This window comes from Mytilus galloprovincialis, chromosome 6, assembly GCF_965363235.1.
Source record: "Mytilus galloprovincialis chromosome 6, xbMytGall1.hap1.1, whole genome shotgun sequence".
Taxonomy (NCBI): domain Eukaryota; kingdom Metazoa; phylum Mollusca; class Bivalvia; order Mytilida; family Mytilidae; genus Mytilus; species Mytilus galloprovincialis.
In genome coordinates, this window is record NC_134843.1 from 41,120,930 (window position 1) to 41,145,873 (window position 24,944).

A 24,944-nucleotide genomic window follows, 5' to 3' on the forward strand; every position below is an offset into this window, starting at 1 on the left:
AGTAAAATTGAGAATGGAAACGGGGGATGTGTCAAATAGTTAACCGATCGAGTTAGCAGTACGGTAGTGCTATGATCCAGGGTATGTTGCCAGTGGCTATACGCCAATCAAACAGCACTCCAAATACAAAAGAGGGCGGATTTTTTAGTAATACATACCTTTTGCTATAATGCAGTGGAGGATCCTGGGTGGGGGACGATCAATGCATTTGAATGGGGATTTATAGTTGGACCACCGCCTCATTTATCCGGGCTTTAAATTGCTGGATCCGCCCCTTCTATTGCATTTACTGTGGTTTTAATTGGGATTGTTGTGTTCTTCACGCTACTGCTCTAAACATGTTCTAAAGGGATTGTTCCAAGTCCAAAACCTCGTTAGTGTTTTGTCTTTAGTTATACAATATATGGAAACTATGTAGAAAAGATAAATCTTTTAAATAAAACAATTAAACTTTTGGCAAGTTTTCCACAGGACGCTTAGTTTAAAACTCATCAAGTTGAGAAAACATTCAAACAAAAACAGGAATGAACTCAGGCAAAGCGAAAAGGGTGAGTGGAGGGGGATAAACTACTGTTGAAAGTGATTCGCCGAAAAAATTGCGATTTTAGCCTTTGCTGCAAGAAAGTAAGTCAGTGTCATCGTTCCTTTCCGTTTTCAAAAAGAATGACAGGGACTAAAATAGAGGTGTGTCCCTGTTCCCACTTTTGATAGTGTGTGTGTGGGGGGGGGGGGGGGGAGGGGCGAAATTACACACAGACATATGATTTTTTTTTAATTTGGACCGATGTGCTCGAAAACTTACTCAGTGGCAGATCCAGAAATTTGCATAAGGGGCCCACTGACTTTCTAAGAGGTTCAGTGATTCACTTTATAATCAATATCCCCCCCCCCCCCCACAAAACTCCGGGGGGGGGGGGGGGGCAGGCCTGTCTACCTTAATCCGCTACCTTATATCCGCCTCTGTTACTTTCCGATAATGAACGAAAAATGATATGCAAATTTCCCAGTTTGAAACATTTAAAAAAAGGGGGGGGGTATATTTTTGTCTAAAAAAATATTCTGATCTAAAATTTGATGAAAAAAAATATTGTGGTGAAGCATATGCATGACCAAAAAAATATTCTGAATCCATATTTTGCCCATACCTTATAGAAATTGAAAAAAAAATCATTTGGATGATAGCGTTGAAAAACTAAAAAAAAAAGTTCATTTTGCGCAAAAAATTATTCTCACTCTGACAACTAAAACAATCAGTTTCAGCACAGCTGATTAGGGGCATGGCATCCCGATTTCAGTGAACTCCCAACTAGCATTCTCCATCCGCATTATCACAAATATCTGTGTTTTTTACAACATCGTTAATTCATTTTCTACCGTATGCATCAAGATGATGATTAATTGCAAAAACTTCCGGAGATGTGTCCGTTAATGTTTAAAAATTAGTGAGTCCTTACACGTCAACTATGGCGGAAGTGTCAGAAGACACAAGTTGGTAAATAACAAACTGTAATTTATTAGTAAATTGGTTCATAAACAATTATGTGCCATATCACGAATCACAAAAAAGAGTCATGTTTCCCATTCATATCCCTAGCTTGTAAAAACCCTAGAAATTGAAGGCATATGCAGTACAGAACTGGCTGTTAAAAATACATTGAACAGTTGAAGTGCTACTGTCTAGATTATAAATAATCATGAGGTCTTTTTAGGGTAATTTTCTACTTTGATTTTAATAATTGTCTCGCAAGATGGAATGGACGCAAAAAAAATTATAAAAAAGAGTATCAACATGACATAGACATAACTGTCTGGAATATCAAATTTCTTGAGTTAGGTACTAGCAGGTCAATACACCTTATTGCTATTCCTGGCATACCTGCCAACTTTCACGATTTAGGCGTGTACTACACGATTTTGACCCTTTGTCACGATTGCACGATCGTGTTCCTGAAAAACCCTCTAAAACACGATTTGGTGAATTTACACGAAAAATATTGTTGTTCCCGATTTTGAACTGTGTCCAATGGAGGAAAATCATGTTCAGCCAATCAAATTGTGCGTTTCTCATGATCAAATTAATCAGCCAATCAAAAACGTTTTCTCTCAAGATTGTTTTAACATGCTAGATATTGAACTTGTGTTGTATTCCTCTGTTTGTTGGTCAGAATTGTAAAAACGTGAACATGGCAAATGATTTTTCAACTGCAAGGAGGTTCTTACACTGAATAAGAATAAAAGCATGGCTGATTGACAAACTTCAATGATGCAGTACTACCATGAATATAATAAATAGTAGTTTATTCACTAATTTATTGACATTACATGTACACTTACTGTAACATAATTTTATTTATGTATTCAATCATTTAAAGGATAATGTACTCTTCATTATTTTTCACATGGAACCCCCCCCCCCCCCACATCAACATGAGGAATCCCTTAAATGAGGGACAACCCTTAGTCAAGGGGTCACTCTTGTAAAAATTAAATAGGAAAATGTAGATTTGTTAACTTAAAAATGGGAAATTCTGACATTATATTTGGAACAGCTTTTCTAAATGAAGAGTCCTATTATTTTGAATAATAAAGAAGATATATAAGGCCAAGAACATATCAAAATTCTTGGACATGTGTTGACCATATAATACCAGATAGACGATGATAGATCATAAGATGTACAGTTCTTTGGGAAAAGTTTCTTCAAATAATATGAATGCTCATTTGTACTTAAAAAGTGGTTTTTAATGTCCTAACATTGAGGGGGGATCCCTATGTGTTGTTCCCAACCTGATAAAAGTCCTTCTTTGTGTATAATTTTAAATTGGAAAAGTCAACAACTATTTAGTATCCTTACACATGAAAATAATTCCTGGTCTTACAGCTACATGTTCATATTTTCTGCTGATATAATAACTAGAATCATGCAAATAAACTTAAAAAAAAGGGATGTAAGCTCATCTTACAAATCATGCAAAAATGACACTTTTTCGCGCAAAATAGTCGTCGCAAAGAATTTTAAACTTTGAAATTGTTGTCGCGCGCTAAAACCCCCATGGGCATTTTCAAAAGTTGGCAGGTATGTCCTGGCTATCCCCAGAATCTGTCCCACTTGAACTATTGACTCATACAGCAATCACTTTTCCATTGTGGCGTCAGATATTTTGTATTATGACGTCAAAATTTTACGGGAACCTGTGTGATGTCCAGTATTAATGGCGGACAAATATCGATAAGATGTATTTATATTTATTTTGAAGAAAAAAAATTACTAGTATCTTCTATTTGACAATTTGACATCTACATGTATTAAAAGAAAATCCTTCATAGAAAGTAGAAACCATTGACACAAATTTCAGGGATCTCACAATTGACTATGATTGTCAGTTTAAAATTAAGTGCCCTATGTACATGCTAATTTTTCTCTCACAGCACTCAAGCTTCATCCACTATTAAAAAAAAACACCATGATAATGCCTAAAGTTTTGAAAGTGGTGTGATAAAACAATTATCAAACAATTAATCAATTCCAAATAAACTTGAGAAAAATATTATGAATTTATTCATTTATACAGTAAATATTAAATTTTAATTTTATATCTATGTAAACATATTATCCTTGAAAAATACTTTCTAGAACACATGAACAAATGTTTATTTTCTTTGCTCAATATCATGAAATAATGAGAATTATTGTATATCTAAAACAGAACCACACACATTTCAATGCATGTTTCTATATCTCTTTATTTTGAATAATATTTTTTTACAATATATCTTTATAGCGCTTAGTTTATTTTCTTGTCTCTTCATGACGCTTTTACAAATGTAGTCACTAATTAATGAGACTCTAAATTATAACAAAGTGTTTGACTGCCTTTTAGGATAATAGATTTAGAGACAGCTTTGGTAGATGAGTGTGACTACGGAACATTGAGAAATATTTGTAAAAATAGACCAGTACCAGCACATCTCCGAGCAGAAGTTTGGCAGGTAAATTTCAACGCAAGATTTTGAACATGCTACTATGAGTTGGTGTAAAATATTATGTTGCACATGTTTATTTAAATGCAACATCTCTTAATAAAAAAGGACTTCCTGAAAAAAAGCAGCACACAACTGATGATTTTTTGTACCTTTGTCATTTTATAGAAGAAAATATTTTAGCTGTGATACTTGTGGTATACACAAAAAAAGTTGGATTGGAGTATTTACGGATATATAAAATGGACCGAATTTTGTTTTTCTTGAAGGCAAACAAAATGATTTAAATCGGTTATATTTTCATGTGCAGATAATTTGAATTCTTTTGGAAAAGAAAATCATAAATGAAAGTTTTGTATCAAGTTTCTAACCTTTTTTTAAATTAAATTAATTTATTTATTTTATAGATATGTTTAGGTGTACATGGTAAAGGAGATTCCCTGGCAACATTTGATGGATTGTTTGATTTGAAAGAACAGGAACAGATACGACAGGATTGTAAATCACTTATAGGTATGAAGCTTATAGAAGTTTTGTAGGGGACAAAACTCTTGACTGAAATAAGTAAAAATTGTTATGAAAGTCAAAATATGTGGTGAGAAATAATGAAAGAGAGGTACTATAAAATATAATCAACCTTTGTTACATGTTTTTGTACAAACAAAACTGTTAAGATAAAACTCAGTTGAAGCTGTAATAAAATTGAGAACATGAGCGTCAAAGAGACAACAATAGACCAAAGTGCAGACAATGTAATGTTTGCTTATGTAAAAACGATATCTAACCTCATTATATTTTGTGATATAATCAGGAAGTTAAGGCATTGCAGCTTCTAAATGATTATTTCCATATATTTCAAAATCCATGAGCATTTTTTACACAAATATTAAATACACACTATATAAAAAAAATAGATGCAGTATGATTGGCAATGAGATAACTCTCCATAAGAGGCCAAATGACACAGAAACTATAGGTCACCACATTGCCTTCAACAATGACCATAGTCAGTTATAAAAGGCCCTGAAATGACAAATGTAAAACAATTCAAACAAGAAGTCTAAAGGCCTAATTTATCTACAAAATAATGAAATAAAAACACTATTTATTTTTACAGATAAATTTGGAAATGAAGATGAAGAAGATAAACTTACTCTTGTGAGTGACCTTGAAACAATTATAACCTTCTACAGCAAGTCCCGTAATGAAACCTACAAATCAGAATGTGATTGGCTAGGAGTAATTCAGCCTTTACTGGCATTGAAATTAAGCAGAGCAGAAATTTACAATTGTTTTTATGCCATTTTGAACAAATTTATTTCAAGGTAAGTGGTTTTGTAAACATGTCCAAAATGCATCTCATGAAAAGCAATGACTTAATTTTTTGTTTGTTCCAACTCTGTAGACATTTCTGTTCCAACTAGTCTTAAACTTTCAAGGCAAAAGAACACGACAAAAGATAAAAACAATTGCACATTTGAATTCACAAAAATACTAAAATTCAGGTATAACCCTGTAAGCTTATTTATTCCTTTAATATTTCTGATTACAGGACCAACAAGTACAAAATATATGTCATTTCTTACCAAGGAAACTTTATTAGGGGTAATGGGATACATAGAAGATCAAATGAATTTCTGGGACAAATGTGTGATGGATGTAAGGAAAAAAATCTTTTACCCCATCACAAATTTTATTGATTGATAGACCTAAGCTTGAGGATTGATTTTGTTTGATTCTCACAAAATTTTCTTATCGAATATTTTTTGGAACATTAATTTTATTTGAACAAAAGTTGAAACGGTTATTATTTTTAAATTTTAATGTGACCATATTCTAACATTTAAAATAAATTTTATTTATTACATTTAATACTTTATTTAAAGTTTAATATTTAAAACAGTTTAAATTATCTAATGTTTAATTTATTTTTATTTCAGAGATTGTGAAAAGAATGGAAAACCATTCCATTTATTTAGATTACTTCTACAGTATCATGACCCAGAACTGTCCTCATTTCTGGACACAAAAAGAATTACTCCTGATACTTATGCTCTACCCTGGGTAAGAAATTGTGAATATATCCAAACATTCAATTAACGAATATTACATTGGTTTGCAATGAATTACATTGATTTCCCAGTGAAATAAACATGGTTATTTCACTCCTGACACCATTACCAAGTAATAAAAAGAATAGCTTATCAAAGAATTCAAATAGAGAAAAATATTCAACTCATGACTGTACAACACTGATAATTAACTCATGTGCTACATGCATTCTTGAATTAATATGATGTTCGGTCACTCATTGAATATGTTTTTCTATTTGAATTCTTTGATAAGTTATTCTATAAATATTATTCCACTGTATGGTTAATTTGATAGCTTAATCAATATTTCATTGGTTGAGAATATACCATGTGACCTTGAATAAAACTTTATATTCCCCTCTTAACCTCAGGACTACCTAGTGTGATGTTGTGCACAGTTTATGTAATATTTTAATACTTTTAAATACATGTAGTGATACAGTGTTATTGTCATATTAAACTGATTTCATATGTAAAATCAAAAAAGAAAAAAATGCATTGAATAAATAATTAACTTTGATGTATTGTTTACGCCCTTCATAGTAATTAAAGGAAAAAGATAAGAAAATTTTATGTTCAGAGTGTTAAAAGTTATAAATTTGGGTGCTTTTTATTTTACACCCTTTTAGGGGACGTATTATGGTATACTGTTGTCTGTCCGTGCGCCCATCTGTTCGTTTGTCCATCTGTTCGTTTGTTCATCTGTCCTGCTTCAGATTAAAGTGTTTTGGTCAATGTAGTTTTTGATGAAGTTGAAGTCCAATCAACTTGAAACTCAGTACATAATTATGTTCCCTATGATATGATCTTTCTAATTTTAATGCCAAATTAAGAGTTTTTACCCCAATTTCACTGTCCACTGAACATAGAAAATGTTAGTGCGTGTTGAGCATCCATGTACTATGGACACATTCTTTTTTTCTTCATTTTTTGAATGGATGGTTGATTCATTGAAGACAAGTTTAAAACAGAAAAAAAAGGATCCAGTCCAGATAATTTTGCTTGCATTTACAATAAATCCAGAAAAAATTAAATGTACATGTTTATTTTTCAGTTAAGAAGTTTATTTGCTTCCACCTGTACTTTACCTGTGATACAGAACATGTGGGATGTATATTTCCAACATGGAGATCCATTCCTGGCTTTCTTTATGGCACTGGTCATTATTGTCAATGCAAGGTTAGTATTGTAACACATTTCAGTTGGCCTGTTTTTCAAATATTTGTGCAAGGAAAGGAAGGATGTTTTTCGAGACATTGAAATTGGGCCTTTATTTTGGTGAGAAATTGTGATTTACATGTATCAGTTCACAGGAATCCATAGATAATTTTAAGAAAAAGATGATTTAAAGCAGAAATCTTATACCATACAAAATAAAGAAAACCATACGTTCTTATTTTATGGATGATTACTGTAAATTCCAAAATCAATGCAACAAAAGACACATGGATAACCATTTAAATAGATAAAACTAGCATATGATATTTTTATTCTATTTCAATATGTACAGAAATCGCATTACTGATTGTTGATTTTCAAGACCTAAAACATCAAATGCTCAGGATTAATATTACTTTTTTTTCTTTTTCAGAGACCAGCTTTTAGCTGGAGAACTTGATACTAAGCAAGCTATTATAGGTATTTATTGTGTAAAATTTGAAAAAATCATTTTACTACACATTTTAATAAATTCAGGATAATATACTATGTGTATCAAAGTTGCTTAAAAATAATTTCAGTTAAATAATGAAAATTTAAACAAGAAACCCAGTATCATGATACAGAAAAATTCAGTAAAAGATAAGGCTAAATTTCAGAATTAGATATTCTTCCCTGATAACCAAATGATAATAGATTATTTTTAGGTGTTAGCTTTCTTTAATGTTAAGAATTGGTTAAGTGGTCAGTCTGCAATGTTTTAATGAAAAAATATATTTAATGACTTGTAATGGATTATTAAAAAAATATATTTTCCATTTTGATTGGTCCATTTCAAAATGATATATTTTTGCTCTATTTTTTTTTTCTCCAAAAAGAAAAACTATTACAGCAAAATGGAAATATGTTATCTTCCTTTGTTTGTAGAAGTGTTAACATCCTTTCCCTCTGGACTAGAAGCAGAAGACATTGAAGATTTCTGTTCGTTGTCACAGTACTATGCATCTAGAACACCTCAGTCTTTCAGAAGAGTAAGATTAATTAAAACATTAAAAGGAAATTGGGAATTGCCAGAAATATTTGACAGGACAACAAACTAAACAAATCACAAACATCTAACTTCTTAAAATATAAATGTGCAAATAGGGACAGAAAAACACCCTAGCACATGGTCTAGAAAGTCTGAATTGAAACATGCACAAAATGTGTTTAAACCAGTTTTTGGTGCACACAAATTGTCCTCTTTGCATTACTAGACAATATGTCATAAATGAAAATACACAATACAAACCTTCACATTCCAGCTACCATTTTCTTGACAAGGAAATAAAAAAAATGGCATATAATTTGGAAACTGGAATACTGGATTAAAATGTCATTATTTATATAAATATTAAGTTTTACAGGATTTTCTTATTGCTTCTTAACAACAGCATGTGAAATCTGATAATAACATTTGAAAAGTGTCAGAAAGTCATACATTTACTGATACATTTTGTAATTTGTATTTAATATCAAAACATTTTTCCTGATAGCTGTTAGGTGTTTTTTGTCTACAATTTGTAAAGAAAACCAAATTAAACAAATATATAAAAGACTTTTAAAGCAATTGAACTGAAAAGAAGAACTGCATATAAATGGAACAGAGAACATTCAACCCCCTATCAAAAAGTTAACAATCAACATTTTCATTTAAACTTATATACATATTTAAATTTTTATATAGTACTGTTGTTTGGACAGATGATCTCCTACATGTGCAATAGCAAAACATAAAATGGTAATATAAATAAGTTATATAATGTACATATATTTACATGTTAGCTTAGTCATGTCAAACTGAAACTGAAAATGGGAAAAAAAGAATTGTCACTAACAGAAAGATACCAAGCTAGTAAACAAACAGTCTTTTCCTTTACTGTGACAATGTATTGTTTTATTTAGGATTACCAGGGTCCATTATTTGGTGCTAGTCTAGTCCCTGTTAAAGAAGAATTTGAAGTTAGTGTTACTCAGGCCCTCTGTTTACCTGTGTCAGTAGCAGAATTGTTACAAGCTTGTCAACCAGGAGCGGTAAGTGTTTTTATTCAAATTTCTAACATCTTTTATTACTACAGCCTAAAAACAGTTTATGTCTAGGACAAAACTTATAAAAAGTATAAAAAAAGTCCCCTATTACTAAAAACATTTAAAAATGCAATGAAGTAAATATTTTATTGTTCAAAGTTTTCTTGTCAACTGTGTGTAAACACTTTAAGACAGTTTAGAGATGTAAATCTGTATATTACTTTTTCAGGGTGATGGAGTAAAATATTTTGTAGTGGATTGTCGGCCAGCAGAACAGTACAATAATGGCCATTTACCTACAGCATTCCACCTAGATGCTAATTTAGTATGCATAAACTTAAACAAAATATATTTGTTGATTAACATGATATATCATGCTTTATATTTAATAACATTGGAGGAAATATAGAATTCTTTTGTATTGGATTAAATTACTGAGGATCCATTTATTTTCATGGGTACCAATTTTTCATAGATAAGAAAAAAAAATATGTATTTTCATGGATATTTGATTCATTTGATTTACACAAGTCTGTATACAAGCCTAGTGTTTCCTCTTTACCATCAAAACCAATTAAATAAATAACCCATGAATGAATGAGTCCACAGTACAATACATTAGGTGATTAATCATGCTTTATCTTGTAGAACATTAGTTTTAAAGAATTCAATTGCATTCTATTGCATTATTCATAAAAAAAATACCAACTTGATGGTTATCTTTAAGCATGCTTGTCATATTGGAGCCTTTAATAAACATTATGGGTTTTGCTAGTTGATAAAGGCTGTAGGGTGACCTATTGATGCTTACATCCACATCATAGGGACTCAGGTGTATAGTTGTCTCATTTGCAATTATATCCTATTTCCTTATTTTTCTTTGCTTGAATGTGAACAAATTATACCAATGTTTGTCTATATGAAATGTGTTTGCATTGTTCTACTTCAAATATGTTCAAGGTCTAAAGTATGGGAAGCCAGACCAATGTATAATTTAGATTGAACCTAAACAGAACAGCTAAAATCTAACCTGTCAAGTTATACTAGTATTTGCTTCCTTGGATAATAGATCCCCAAAATGATCATTGTTTTAATGCATTTTGCTGCCATGTATAAACAAGGTTAAGAATGATTGTTTTATCTTCCAGATGTTACAGAATCCAATGGAGTTTAATACTGCTGTTCAGGCATTGTTAGCTGCCCAACAACAAAGCATTAATGCTGGTAGGTATGGGGAAATAATATATTGAGGAAAAAAACCTACTGTGTATATTAATTTTCCTGTTTCAGCTTCTTTTAAGTCGAAAAAATACCTTGATTTTTCTTTCTTCACAGGTAGTGCTTTAAATGAATCCAATAGAAATATACTTTCAAAGGATAGGAATTGTCAGGATTATCAGTAGAAAAAGTAATCAACTTGTTATAATGTATAAACCACAATAACTTATCTGGATAAATTGACGAATATGCTGTTTAACGTCTAACTATTTATGTTATTGTTTAATTTTATTTACAGGATCCATATCAGGAGGTGAACACTTATGTTTTATTGGTAGTGGTCGTGAAGAGGAGGATCAATATGTATACATGGTTATAGCCAACTTTTTACAAAAACATTACCAGTTCATCAGCTTTGCCAAGGGAGGTTACTCAGGTATGACATTTTGCAAAGATGTTACTAAAAAAAAATATGGAAGTTGATTAATCCACAATGAAATGATGCCAAAAGTAGCTTAATATTTTAGACCATTCAAAGAAAGCTTAAAGTCATGAAATGCAAGATTGAACTGATTCTAGTTTAGGACAAATAATAATTGCTTAAACTGATAAAAACTGTTTTGTTTAGAAATCGACTTATATTTATTTAGGTAAAACTACATTCTACCAGAAATATAATTTTACCCTTAGAGCAAGATTTATAATATATATATATTATAAACATATTCTCTAAGCTTAAGGCTGTCACACTGTCATGCAGATTCTTCCACACTTTTCAAAGCTTAGTCTTTTTTGTCACTTAAAAATGTCTATTGCTAGATCAATATAAATCTCCTTTTTACTCATTCAAGTATAGTAGCAGTATAGCAGAACGGTTTAAGTTTCCTATATACACCATATACACTATATACGCATGCGTCACGTATTGAAGTTCTTTGTGTATCTGTGCTCGAAAATATTGAAATATTTACTACTTTGGATATAATTTGGATATTTATTTATTGTGAGAATGATTCCTATGGTGTTTATCTACTAAATGTCGCAGAATCTGGAGAACAAAGGTGAAAAAAGACCAAGATTATCAGACGGCGAAACTCCAAAACCAGAAGGTAAACTATACAAAATGTCTTCTGACGATGATGATATAAAAACTCAGTTCAAAACTATTATAGAATCTATGAATGATATAAAGAAAGGTCAATCGTCTATGCAAAAGATGTTTGAAAGTAAACTTGATAAAATGAAAACAGAACTTATGTCTAGTATAGATGATAAAGTCAAAGTTTTGAAATCTGATATTGATTTACAATGGGGACAACAACAAACTAAGATTGAACAGTTGTCAAACAGTGTCGAAAGTGTTATGAATAGATTAACGGTAGTAGAAGGAGTTGTTGCCGAAGGCAGCATGAGTGGTGCAACGAACGTGAACCAAACAAATCAGTCATACCAAAACAATCAAGTTAATCCGCTGAACAATGATGAAGTTACGGTTATTGCGTCTGGTGTTCCGTTTGAAGAAGGTGAAGATATTTTGATTAAGGCCAAGCAAATTGTTGCCGAAATTAACACTGAAATTTCCGAAAATGATATTGTGGCAGCATTTAGATTGAAAAGTCGAAGACAAGACCGACCTGGATTTGTTAAAATTATTGCTACGAATGTTGATACAAAAAGACGTATTTTAAGAGAAAAACATATACTTCGCAACTCGACAAATTTCAAAAACATCTACTTACGCAGCAGCAAATCTCATGTTGAACGTATGTTTGAAATTAATACAAGAACTCTGTTGAAGGAATTACCGCATGGTTCATCGTACAGATTGACTGCTAACGGAAGGATAATAAAGAAAACAACGGAACCAGCTAATGAGAATGAACAAACTGATGGTAACAAATAGGATTTAAACCGGTCTGTTGAACATTCCTTAAAGTTTTGTCAAATCAATGTTGGTGGTTGGACTGTAAATAACAATAATTTGAGAAGAGCCTTAATCTGTAATATAAATGCGGATATTGTTAGTGTTTGCGAAACTCATCTGTCTGGAACAAATGATCTAGATTTAACAGAAGATGGATACAAATGGTATGGATCTAATAGAACTTTTATTCACAGAAATGCCCCGAAAGCTTCCGGGGGTGTAGGATTTCTTGTAAAGCATTCTATCTTGAAAAGTTTTGATGTACGTATTATAGATAAAAGTGTTGATGGTGTCTTAGGGTTATTATTTAGAAACAAAGAAACAGATTTCACTTGTGTTGCATTTTCATGTTATCTTCCGCCGGAGAATTCACCTTGGGGGCGCGACGCCCAAACGTTCTATTCACATGTTCTTTCCCAAATTTACTTGAATTATGATGTTGATGCTATATTTCTATTAGGAGACTTTAACTCGAGATTAGGAAATCTGAAAGACGTAGCTTCCGAATTTGATACTGTTTCTACGAGAGAAACTATTGACAAGACTCATAATCAACATGGACAGTCTTTTTCTGAATTTCTAAATGATAGTAAATTTTGTGTTCTAAATGGCCGATCCGGAGAACAGTCGAACAAATTCACATCAATATCATTAAAAGGAAAAGCAGTTGTTGACTACGTATGTGTTCCGCATGATATAGTTGAAAATTGTAAAAATTTCGAAATCATCACATGCAATGAAATAATTGAATCCGAAAGAATCCAGCATCTTATTGGAACAAGAAGTAGAATTCCAGACCATGCGTTTTTAATGTTTGATTATGTCGAAAACTTTATAATTAAATCTGAAAATGTGAAACATAACGTTTTGTCGACAAAGAAAAGATTCAGATTTAAAGAAATACCGTCAAACTTTATGTGCTCCGACATCACGAAAGAGGCTATACATATGGTTATTCGTCAAATTGAACTATGCAGAGAACAGCAAGGAGACATTGATACGGTCTACGAAGAATTATGCAAACTTGTTACAAAAGAAATGGAAGAAACAATACCATATCATGAGGCGTCTAGAAAAACAAGAAAACACTTTAAACACGAAAAACCATTCTGGAATCAAGAATTGAGTGATTTATGGGTTACTATGCACAGTTGTGAAAAACAATTTAGGAAATCTAAAACCAGTAGAGGGAAACGTGAGACACGGAACAAATTTGTTATGGCGCAAAAGAAATTCGATAAGCGATTACGATTTCATGAACGGAAATACAAACAGGACTTAACTTTACAAATAGAAACTCTGAATACAGAAGATCCGAAAAAATTTTGGGCAGAATTACAAAAACTTGGTCCTAAGAAGAAGAATGCTATCCCGATGGAATGTGTTAATGACGATGGTTCTACGTCATTCGATGAGAAAACAGTGATTAACAAATGGGAATCCGATTTTAAAAATTTGTACATGAACAACAATGACGATTACGATGATGAATTTTATGAAAACGCATTACGACATAAACGACTTCTAGAAGATAATATGCTTGACCCGTTGTATATACCAAATGATATACTGAATCAGAACATTCATATAGACGAAATACAAAAAGTTGTTCTACATTTGAAAGAGAGAAAAGCTCCTGGAATAGATGGAATTTATAATGAAGTGCTTAAAAATGAACCAATTATTAAACTATTGCAGGTGTTATTTCAGTTCTGTTTCGACACAGGAAAAGTTCCGTCGCTATGGAGGAAAGCACTAATTCGGCCAATTCCGAAAGGTTCTGCTATTGACACGAGAATCCCACTGAATTACAGAGGCATTAGTTTACTCTCGGTAATTGCGAAATGTTACAGTTCTACTTTAAATAACCGAGTGCAAAAATTTTTAGAAGACAACGGATTAATTGTTGATGAACAAAACGGTTTCAGAAGAGATAGGTCATGTGAGGATCATGTGTTTTCTTTGAATTGCCTTATTCAGGATAGGAAATCAACATTTGCTACCTTTGTGGACCTGCAAAAAGCATTTGATTATGTAGATAGGGATTTATTACAATACAAACTGCAATTAAACGGTATTGACGGAAACATGTATAATGCTATTTCTAGCTTATACATTTACACAGAATCATGTGTCTGCGTAAATGATCATCGTACAAATTGGTTCCAGTGTTCAAACGGGGTCCGCCAAGGGGATAATTTATCGCCTACATTGTTCGCTTTATTTGTCAACGATTTAGCTACTGAAATTAAAGATCTTGAAACTGGAATACCGTGTGATAATGAGAAAATCAGTCTTCTATTATACGCTGACGACATTGTTATTCTAACAGAGACCGAAAATGATATGCAACGTTGCTTAGATGTGTTATACAGTTGGTGCCAACGATGGAGACTTAGTGTGAATTGTTCAAAATCAAATGTCATGCATTTTAGAAAACAGCGTGTCCCACGAAGTAACTTTAATTTCAAGATTGGACCAAACAGTTTACAATATGTAAGTCACTACAAATATCTTGGGATTATTTTCAATGATAAAATGGATTTTAGTATTGCCACCGAAACATTAGGTAAAGCTGGAGGACGGGCACTAGGAGGGATGATATCAAAGATTCACAATTTTAAGGACGTTGCATTTAAAACATTTGAAACCCTTTTCGAGTCGTGTGTTGTACCAGTCATTGATTATTGTGCAGGTGTTTGGGGATATAAAACATACCACTCCATTGAAGCTGTACAAAACCGTGCTATTAGATATTTTTTGGGATTACACAGATTTGCACCAGTAGTTTCTCTAAACAGTGAACTAGGATGGTTACAGCCAACTTTAAGACGGTGGATTTCTATGGTTAGAAGATGGAATCGGCTTGTTAAAATGGACAATGATAGACTAACGAAAAAGCTTTTTCTTTGGAACTATCACAAATCGGGCCAGTGGAGCTCTCAGATGAAGGAAATTTTTCACAAAGTGGACATGGACAGTTGCTATGAATATGTAAATTTATGCAACATTGAACTTTTTAAAACAAAGATTATGGAATACTGTGAAAACGATTGGACTGGTAAAATCACTTCTCTCCCCAAATTAAGGACTTACATTACTATTAAACAGAAGTACGAGACTGAACTTTACGTCAAAATGAACATTAAGAAACAAGAACGATCAGTTATGGCACAATTTCGCTGTGGTATTCTACCCTTACGCATTGAAACTGGACGATTTAGAAATGAGGCTCCTGATGAACGATTTTGCACTTTCTGTGATGACGGATCAGTTGAAGATGAAAAACATTTCTTGTTGTACTGTAAAGCTTACCATACTTTAAGACAATTATTATTTGAATCAGTGAACCTTGATAGACATTTTATTGATAATAGAACATTTGCTAATTTAATGACACTTCATCAAAGACAAACTGCTAAATATTTAAATTTATTTTTCTGTAAAAGAAAGGAACTTCTTTATAAGTAACAATCACATTGCGTATTACAAATTTGAACATTAGGTTTAAAGTGACTTATAGGTCCAACGGGCCGGGTGTAAATTTATTTAATTACTGTATTCTTATTATGTAATATTATATATACTACACATGTCACTATAATAAATGATATACTTACTATACTTACTTACATTCATTTATTTTTGACATTTTTTTTCAGCTGTTCATCAGTTAATGAAAGACAGATTGAGTGATGGATTAACAAACCATAATTCTAAACTTTGTATTATATGCAATCCTGAGGCAGCTTCTAGTGATTTAGAAAGTGGAGAAGATTTCCATCCATCTTCTAAGGTATTTTTAGCTCACCTGGCCCGAAGGGCCAAGTGAGCTTTTCTCATCACTTGGCGTCCGTCGTCGTCGTCCGTCGTCGTCCGTCGTCGTCGTTAACTTTTACAAAAATCTTCTCCTCTGAAACTACTGGGCCAAATCAAACCAAACTTGGCCACAATCATCATTGGGGTATCTAGTTTAAAAAATGTGTGGCGTGACCCGGTCAACCAACCAAGATGGCCGCCACGGCTAAAAATAGAACATAGGGGTAAAATGCAGTTTTTGGCTTATAACTCAAAAACCAAAGCATTTAGAGCAAATCTGACATGGGGTAAAAATGTTTATCAGGTCAAGATCTATCTGCCCTGAAATTTTCAGATGAATCGGTCAATCGATTGTTGGGTTGCTGCCCCTGAATTGGTAATTTTGAGGAAATTTTGCTGTTTTTGGTTATTATCTTGAATATTATTATAGATAGAGATAAATTGTAAACAGCAATAATGTTCAGCAAAGTAAGATCTACAAATAAGTCAACATGACCAAAATGGTCAGTTGACCCGTTTAGGAGTTATTGCCCTTTATAGTCAATTTTTAACCATTTTTCGTTAATTAAAGTAATCTTTTACAAAAATCTTCTCCTCTGAAACTACTGGGCCAAATTAATCCAAACTTGGCCACAATCATCTTTGGGGTATCTAGTTTAAAAAATGTGTGGCGTGACCTGGTCAACCAACCAAGATGGCCACCACGGCTAAAAATAGAACAAAGGGGTAAAATGCAGTTTTTGGCTTATAACTCAAAAACCAAAGCATTTTGAGGAAATCTGACATGGGATAAAAATGTTTATCAGGTCAAGATCTATCTGCCCTGAAATTTTCAGATGAATCGGTCAATCGGTTGTTGGGTTGCTGCCCCTGAATTGGTAATTTTGAGGAAATTTTGCTGTTTTTGGTTATTATCTTGAATATTATTATAGATAGAGATAAACTGTAAACAGCAATAATGTTCAACAAAGTAAGATCTACAAATAAGTCAACATGACCAAAATGGTCAGTTGACCCCTTTAGGAGTAATTGCCCTTTATAGTCAATTTTTAACCATTTTTCGTAAATTATAGTAATCTTTTACAAAAATCTTCTCCTCTGAAACTACTGGGCCAAATTAATCCAAACTTGGCCACAATCATCTTTGGGGTATCTAGTTTAAAAAATGTGTGGCGTGACCTGGTCAACCAACCAAGATGGCCGCCACCGCTAAAAATAGAACATAGGGGTAAAATGCAGTTTTTGGCTTATAACTCAAAAACCAAAGCATTTTGAGGAAATCTGACATGGGATAAAAATGTTTATCAGGTCAAGATCTATCTGCCCTGAAATTTTCAGATGAATCGGTCAATCGGTTGTTGGGTTGCTGCCCCTGAATTGGTAATTTTGAGGAAATTTTGCTGTTTTTGGTTATTATCTTGAATATTATTATAGATAGAGATAAACTGTAAACAGCAATAATGTTCAGCAAAGTAAGATCTACAAATAAGTCAACATGACCAAAATGGTCAGTTGACCCCTTTAGGAGTTATTGCCCTTTATAGTCAATCTTTAACCATTTTTCATAAATCTAAGTAATCTTTTACAAAATCTCCACTGAAACTACTAGGCCACAATCATCTTTGGGGTATCTAGTTTGAAAAATGTGTCCGATGACCTGGCCATTCAACCAAGATGGCCGCCATGGCTAAAAATAGAACATAGGGGTAAAATGCAGTTTTTGGCTTATAACTATGAAACCAAAGCATCTAGAGCAAATCTGACAAGAAGTTAAATTGTTAATCAAGTCAATATCTATCTGCCCTGAATTTTTCAGATGAATTGGACAACTGGTTGTTGGGTTGCTGCCCTCCAATTGGTAATTTTTAAAGAAATTTTGCCGTTTTTGGTTATCTTGAATACTATTATAGATAGCGATAAACTGTAAACAGCAATAATGTTCAGCAAAGTAAGATCTACAAATAAGTCAACATGACCTAAATGGTCAATTGACCCCTTAAGGAGTTATTGCCCTTTATAGTCAATTTTTAACAATTTTCATTAATTTGGTAAATTTATGTAAATTTTTACCAAATATAGTTCTCTGTTACTAATGGGCAAAGTTCATTATAGATATAATTGTAAGAAGCAAAATCGTTCAGTAAAGTAAGAACTTCAAACACATCACCATCACCAAAATACAATTTTGTCATGAATCCATTTGTGTCCTTTGTTTAATATGCACATAGACCAAGGTGAGCGACACAGGCTCTTTAGAGCCTCTAGTTTTTGGGGGGGAATGCTATGCCAGTCTTATTACACATGTTTTGAAAATTGTAGGATTATCAAATAAGGAGATGTAGGGTTTACATCAATGTGAAACACATCCCAAAAATAAAGAATAACAAAATAATAACATTACACAATAACTTATACATTTCAACAATGGACAAACATATTAGGTCTAGGGACACTAATATCATCCTTTGATTTTTGTTGTCTACAAATATAGTTCCTAATGTGGACAGCTTATAACTTGAAAATTTCTTTGCATATACCTTTCAGATTTCTTCCTTTATATGTTATGCATAAAGAGTGACATAATCAGGGTAAAACACAAACAATGAATCAATCAATTTAGTATATCAATACATGCTAGCACATTATACACAAGTGTACAGACACACTGGGATCTTACCAAATGTTCTACTTTCAAAATTGTGCTTTTACCTGTACATTTATTGTCACAGTGATTTAAGATACAGTAAGAACTAAAGAAATGATTGTTCAATGACATCATTTGTGCTAGATATACACCCAATTAAATGCTGTAACTGATTAAAAAAATTACTACAGAAGATTGTACAATATTCCATGGAGAGTAATCAGTACTGAGGATGGAGCACTGTTTCCATACTTTGACATACTATAAGTGATATGGTTCGCTACTGACCCCTACAGATCCATAGCGGGTTAGTAAAATCTATAGGGGGTCAGTAGTTAACCGTATACCAAATTTATCGCACGCTGGACCTTTTCTGCTGCATTTGTCAAAAAATAAACAATGAAACACAACAACATTAACAGATGACGTCCCCATTAATGCGTCGTGAACCCCTATGAAATTTACTAACCCCCTACGGTCTCATAGGGGGTCACCATGTGACAGTGTTAAACCAATCACAACGTGATAATTTACCTGCAGTGCGATAAAGTGTGTTGGTAAACTATATGTGTATGTATATGTTAATTTTATATTCCAGAATAAGGATGATTCAGGGTCATTATTTGGTAAATTGTCTGGAGCTGTCAAGAGTAAATCTGCTGAAATGAAACAAAAATTGACTGATTATATAAAAAATGAAAACCAACAAGTTGAAAGGTATATTTGTATACTATAGGTTTATTTATTCTCATATGTGCCAATTTCCTTAGATTGATTGAAAATTGACTTTCAGAAATACTTGATTTTGTGTATGAGGTACTGTCTGTTGAAAATTTGTAATTTGCTGAATACTTTTATCCATGTTTAAACTTTAACCTTTAGTTTGAAGAAAATTTTCCTCCAACAAATAATAATAAATCAGCATTACTCTATAGACGTTATTTTAATGTTTTCATGAAAAACAGGTCTGTAATTTTTAATAAGAGTAAGAATAAAAACTTCAAAAATATCTTTTAATTAAAGTTTGATAAGGATTATTTCATTTGAATATAAATCCTGTTCAAGGAAGGTAGATGATTTATGGTGGACAAAAGTTGTAGAAGTGATGAATATCTTTTATTTTGACATTTGTGGGTGGTTTCCTATTTGTGAATGAGTTGTTGACTTAACATACATGTAGTTTTGTAGATTTCAGGAAATTGACACACCTGTACTTTGAAATAATACAATATGAAGGAAAAAAGCTCTTATATATGATATTCACCCCTTTTACCAATTATATGTTTTGGGTAAAAAAGTGTGTATTATACAGTCCGAAAAAGTGTGTATTATAAGATTGAGAATGGAAATGGGGAATGTGTCAAAGAGACAACAACCTGACCATAGAGAAGACAACAGCAGAAGGTCACCAACAGGTCTTCAATGCAGCAAGAAATTCCCGCACTCGGAGGCGTCCTTCAGCTGGCCCTAAACAAATATATATACTAGTTCAGTGATAATGAACGCCATACTAAACTCCAAATTGTACACAAGAAACTAAAATTAAAAATAATACAAGACTAACAAAGGCCAGAGGCTCCTGACTTGGGACAGGCGCAAAAATGCGGCGGTGTTAAACATGTTTATGAGATCTCAACCCTCCCCCTATACCTCTAGCCATGCAGAAAAGTAAACGCATAACAATACGCACATTAAAATTCAGTTCAAGAGAAGTCCGAGTCTGATGTCAGAAGATGTAACCAAAGAAAATAAACAAAATGACAATATACATAAATAACATCAGAATACTAGCAGTTAACTGACATGCCAGCTCCAGACTTCAATTAAACTGATTGAAAGATTATGTCTTCATCATATGAATATCAGGCACAATCCTTCCCGTGAGGGGTTTAGTATCATACCATCATAACATAACATAACACGTGTCAGGCCAACAACTGGTTTTTAAATAAATGTGTTTAGTTCCGATGCAAAGACCCTATAAGTGAATCAATATTAACGCCAAAATATGCAATCTTTAATGACCTGACAACAGTATTGTAACTATATCCCTTCTTAAAATAAGTCTATTTAAAGGTTTTGTTAGCTTCTGAGGTGAATACTGACATTTTTGTGCTTTATAAAAAATATTTCCATAAAATATCGGATGTGAAATACCTGAACGTATAAGAAGTCTGCATGTTGAGCTATATTTACGAATGATGTCCTTATACCGATGATACACATTTCTGAAAAAAATGTCTTCTGAGCCTACAGTTCTTCTACCAATTATATGTCTCAGATTAAAAGAATGTATGATACACATCCTAATATGGTATTTATTTAAAGGACCAACAAATTTGAAAATTTGACACACAATTGTATTTTACAGACATGTGAGTAATACCGATCGAGTGGGTAAAAGATACAGAAACATGGATAATGTTTTCTCTATAGGTGATGATGAAGATGGTCAGTATACAGCATTTTAATATTTCATTAACAATAAGTGATTAAATTGTTTTGCTGATTTTACAGAGCTATCTCCCTGTAGTGTAAGGTACCACCTTAATATGAAAGAGACATAAAATGCTTCTCAATGATTAAAATTAGTGTTTGTCAAACTACTATATCCAACCATTTTTTTCTGAGAAAGTGTTGGGTTCAAGTTTAAAAAAAAAAAATTTTTTTTTTGAAGGTTCAAAATAAATATTTTGTCAAAATTTTAAGAAAATTAAACTAGTCAAATTAATTTTAGTCAAGGTGTTTGGTATCACATTAAATAGTAATGACTTGCTTGAATAAAAGCAGTTTTATACATGATATATAGTCAGTTTTACAAAAATCATTGAATAAACAGTGCAGTTTTGCTAACTAATTGATATAGCCTATTTCTCTTTAACATTGAATAGTAATGAATTACTTGAATACAAATGTATAACAGTTTTATACATGACAAATATTTAATTTTACATAAATCATTGAATACTCAATGCAGGTCTGCAAACTAAATATTAAGACCTTCTTATGATTGTTACAAATGTGATCATTGATGCCTCTTTGTGACTATAAATTTCATGTGTCTAAGCGCTTTTCCTGATATACCCTTGTCAGGAATGCTCAAAGCCGAATATTTGAATGTATAGGAAAAAAAACAGTTAAAGGGTTATATGACAAAATAGACCTAAATTGATTTCATTAGCAGCTAGTTTGTGGTTCATTGCAGTTAATAAGGCTCTTTTTAATCTAAATTTTATAATATAAGCTGATTTAGTAACGAAAAGAAAGTATTTAATACAAGATCAGAAAGATCTGAATTAAACATGGAAAATCCTAGCTAAAGCAGCCATGAAATTCTTTGATTTTTATTCACTTGATATTTGATTTTGACTTTGTTGGCTTGAAAATATATTAAAATACAAGTAACGTTTCAGGTTCAGACAGATCTTTAGATAATTGATGTATATGGGAAATATCAGAAAAAAACAACCATAAATCTTTCCATTTTTTTTCATGCTGAATTTTGATTTTGTAGGCTTTAAAATGTAATAATAATAAACCAGTTATTATTTTTGTTTAAGCAGATGAGTTACCAAATTCTTCTGATGAAGATTCTAAAGAGAAAGTCAGCTTGGATACGTGGTTAAAGAAACCAGATATAATATACTCTTGTAAATGTAATGCTGTCGGATCAAATGGATTTATGTTCCCAAGGTATGGCTTTTATTTACAATAACATTAGCCGATTAACAAATACACATTTCGACAGTAAATATCTCTTCAGTGATTGCTTGAGTTGAAACAATAGGAGGACACAGTATGCAATCAGACTTGGAAAGAACACAACTAAACTGTATTTTGACCTATTGATTTTTTTTACTGAAATTAGAACCATTGAGATCAAATAGCTGGACTAGAGCAACCATAAAAGTTTCCCAGGCAGTATTTATCAATGTTTGAGCTATCCAATGTGATGGTTGGAATAGATTTTACCTGGAGAATAACAATATACACATAGTTTTTAAAATAGATAGACAATGAAATATGAAAAAAAATGCTCTGCAGGACATAGCAGACATTGTTGAAACTTACACCTACTTATTGTCTGACAATGAATGAAAAATATATTTGAAACAATATTCCGTAGTATGTAAGAAATGATTAAGAACATAACAGTTGCAAATAAAGTATATAATCAATATTGCTTTCATTATATAGACAAGAACAAAGTATTATTTTTTAATGACAGTGACATTATTTAATGAAAGACATTATATTTGTATTATTTGTTTTTTTTTCAGTTATATTCTAGTAACAGACAATCATATGTATATTTTACGTGAAATTCCAATTAGAAAAGGCATGGCACATATCCAGTCTCGAAGAGCATTAGGAAGTATTGTGAAAATAACATCTAAAAAACGTCATCCAGAGTTGATAACATTTAAATATGGTTCGTTAGAGGACGAATCCGTCGAAGTAACTGATATGGACAGATTCTTAATTCCAAATGCTGGAGAAGCTACAAAAAAGATCAAACAACAAATAGTTAAAGTTTTAGATGCTTTAGACAGATAGTTCATGTGATTAATTGTTCGTGAGGAAACCTATACAGCCGATTTCATTGAGTGTGTAGGCAAAGATAATATCTTTGGTTAGCTTGCTTGCTAGCTGAAACGTGAAGTCATTATTAGGTTAGGTATACTACCCTCCTTTCAAAGAAGCCTAGTCCAAAAGACAGATAGATTGGTTATCTGACGGACTAGTCTACTCTTAAAGGAGGGAAGTTTACCTGACCTATTAATGACTTTACAATTCAGCTAACAAGCAAGCTAACCAAAGATATTACCTTTGCCTACACACTCAATAAAATTGTCTGTAATTATATAAATGCTGAATACTAAGAGAGATTATTACAGTGATTGATTTTTGATTGAGGATTGCAGTTGATTGAAAGTGTGAGCTTTGCCATGACACAAGCAGCTTGTTGCATATTTTAAGATGAATTGAAATTATTAAGCAATAAAAATTAAAGACTAAGGCTAATTTGGTCAGGTTAAATCTTGGTATGGCTTTCTTGTTGGTTATTGGATTTTGTTTAGTCTATAAAACTTGATTTTAATTTTTGCGATATTGAGAAAAATCCTGTTTAATTCATCTGAAAAATTACAAAATGCAAGTTTAGATTATTGCAATTATAACCCTGTTCCTTTTTTTCCCAATAATAAAAACAATAATTTCTGAATTTACAGTAAAAAAAATATGTATCAAATGAAACCAGTTTCACAGAATGCAACCTGGCTAAATAAGTCTTTGATTATTTTGATTGCATAAGTGTTGATGTGTTCAATAGATTGAATTTAAATTAGCAATAGTAAGGGCTTTTTAATATTTGGTTAGCACCAGTTGTGCAATATTCATTCAATTGTCCCAAAAAGAAACAAATACCATAGAAAACTGTGTAGTGTATACATTTTTTCTCTCCAGAACTATATTGCCACATTGACTGTTTCTTTTTACAGTATAACAGACACCAAGTTAAGAGAAATGCTATTTTCTCTGTGTTTGCAGACTTGTTGTCATATTGGTTCACAAAGTAAAAGGCACCCTATTTTCTTCTTTGTTTTCCAAATCAATTGACTATGATCATATGATAAAATCATTTATTTATATTTTGTGAAAATTGAAATAAGTTTGTATCATACAAATTTTGCAGAAACTCACAGTCATGCATGACTTGTAACTTTACAGAATACATTTATCATGTTTATTACCAAAAACAAAATAAAACTTTTTGCAAAAATCAGTTGCCCACAAGACATAGATATGGACAATACTCAGCTGCCTATTATTATGAAGACACAAAATTTGATAAAATGTAAATTAATTTTATTTCCATTATTATTGCATTATGGAAATTGGTGTTTAAATAAACCCTTACATCATATATTCAGAGAGTGATATACGAGAATGACTGTTATAAATGTTTATGAGTTGAAGATGTGTGCAAAGCTTATGTATATTAGTTTGTGCAATTTGTGAAAATTTATTTATATTTATT

At 32.0% G+C, this 24,944-nt stretch overlaps 1 protein-coding gene across 1 annotated transcript; it reads left to right on the forward strand.

The window, feature by feature from the left end:
- Positions 1 to 1,452: 1,452 nt before the first annotated feature.
- Positions 1,453 to 24,668, forward strand: LOC143079587 (TBC1 domain family member 23-like). Its single transcript, XM_076255003.1, has 17 exons — positions 1,453 to 1,492; positions 3,882 to 3,990; positions 4,389 to 4,494; positions 5,099 to 5,306; positions 5,922 to 6,045; positions 7,129 to 7,253; positions 7,666 to 7,712; positions 8,160 to 8,263; positions 9,177 to 9,305; positions 9,529 to 9,624; positions 10,448 to 10,523; positions 10,816 to 10,953; positions 16,104 to 16,237; positions 19,503 to 19,621; positions 21,276 to 21,355; positions 22,468 to 22,597; positions 23,185 to 24,668. The coding sequence occupies exons 1-17, from the start codon at positions 1,464 to 1,466 to the stop codon at positions 23,459 to 23,461; spliced, it is 2,031 nt and encodes a 676-aa protein (XP_076111118.1). The 5' UTR covers positions 1,453 to 1,463; the 3' UTR covers positions 23,462 to 24,668.
- Positions 24,669 to 24,944: the final 276 nt, after the last annotated feature.

What these genes read in the sequence shown, in the direction of transcription:
- LOC143079587 (XM_076255003.1), top strand. Translation starts at nt 1,464, where the DNA reads ATGGCGGAAGTGTCAGAAGACACAAGTTG. An exon ending in ATACTTATGCTCTACCCTGG is followed by an intron (nt 6,046 to 7,128) that starts GTAAGAAATTGT and finishes TTTATTTTTCAG; the next exon opens with TTAAGAAGTTTATTTGCTTC. An exon ending in AAGCTTGTCAACCAGGAGCG is followed by an intron (nt 9,306 to 9,528) that starts GTAAGTGTTTTT and finishes TTACTTTTTCAG; the next exon opens with GGTGATGGAGTAAAATATTT.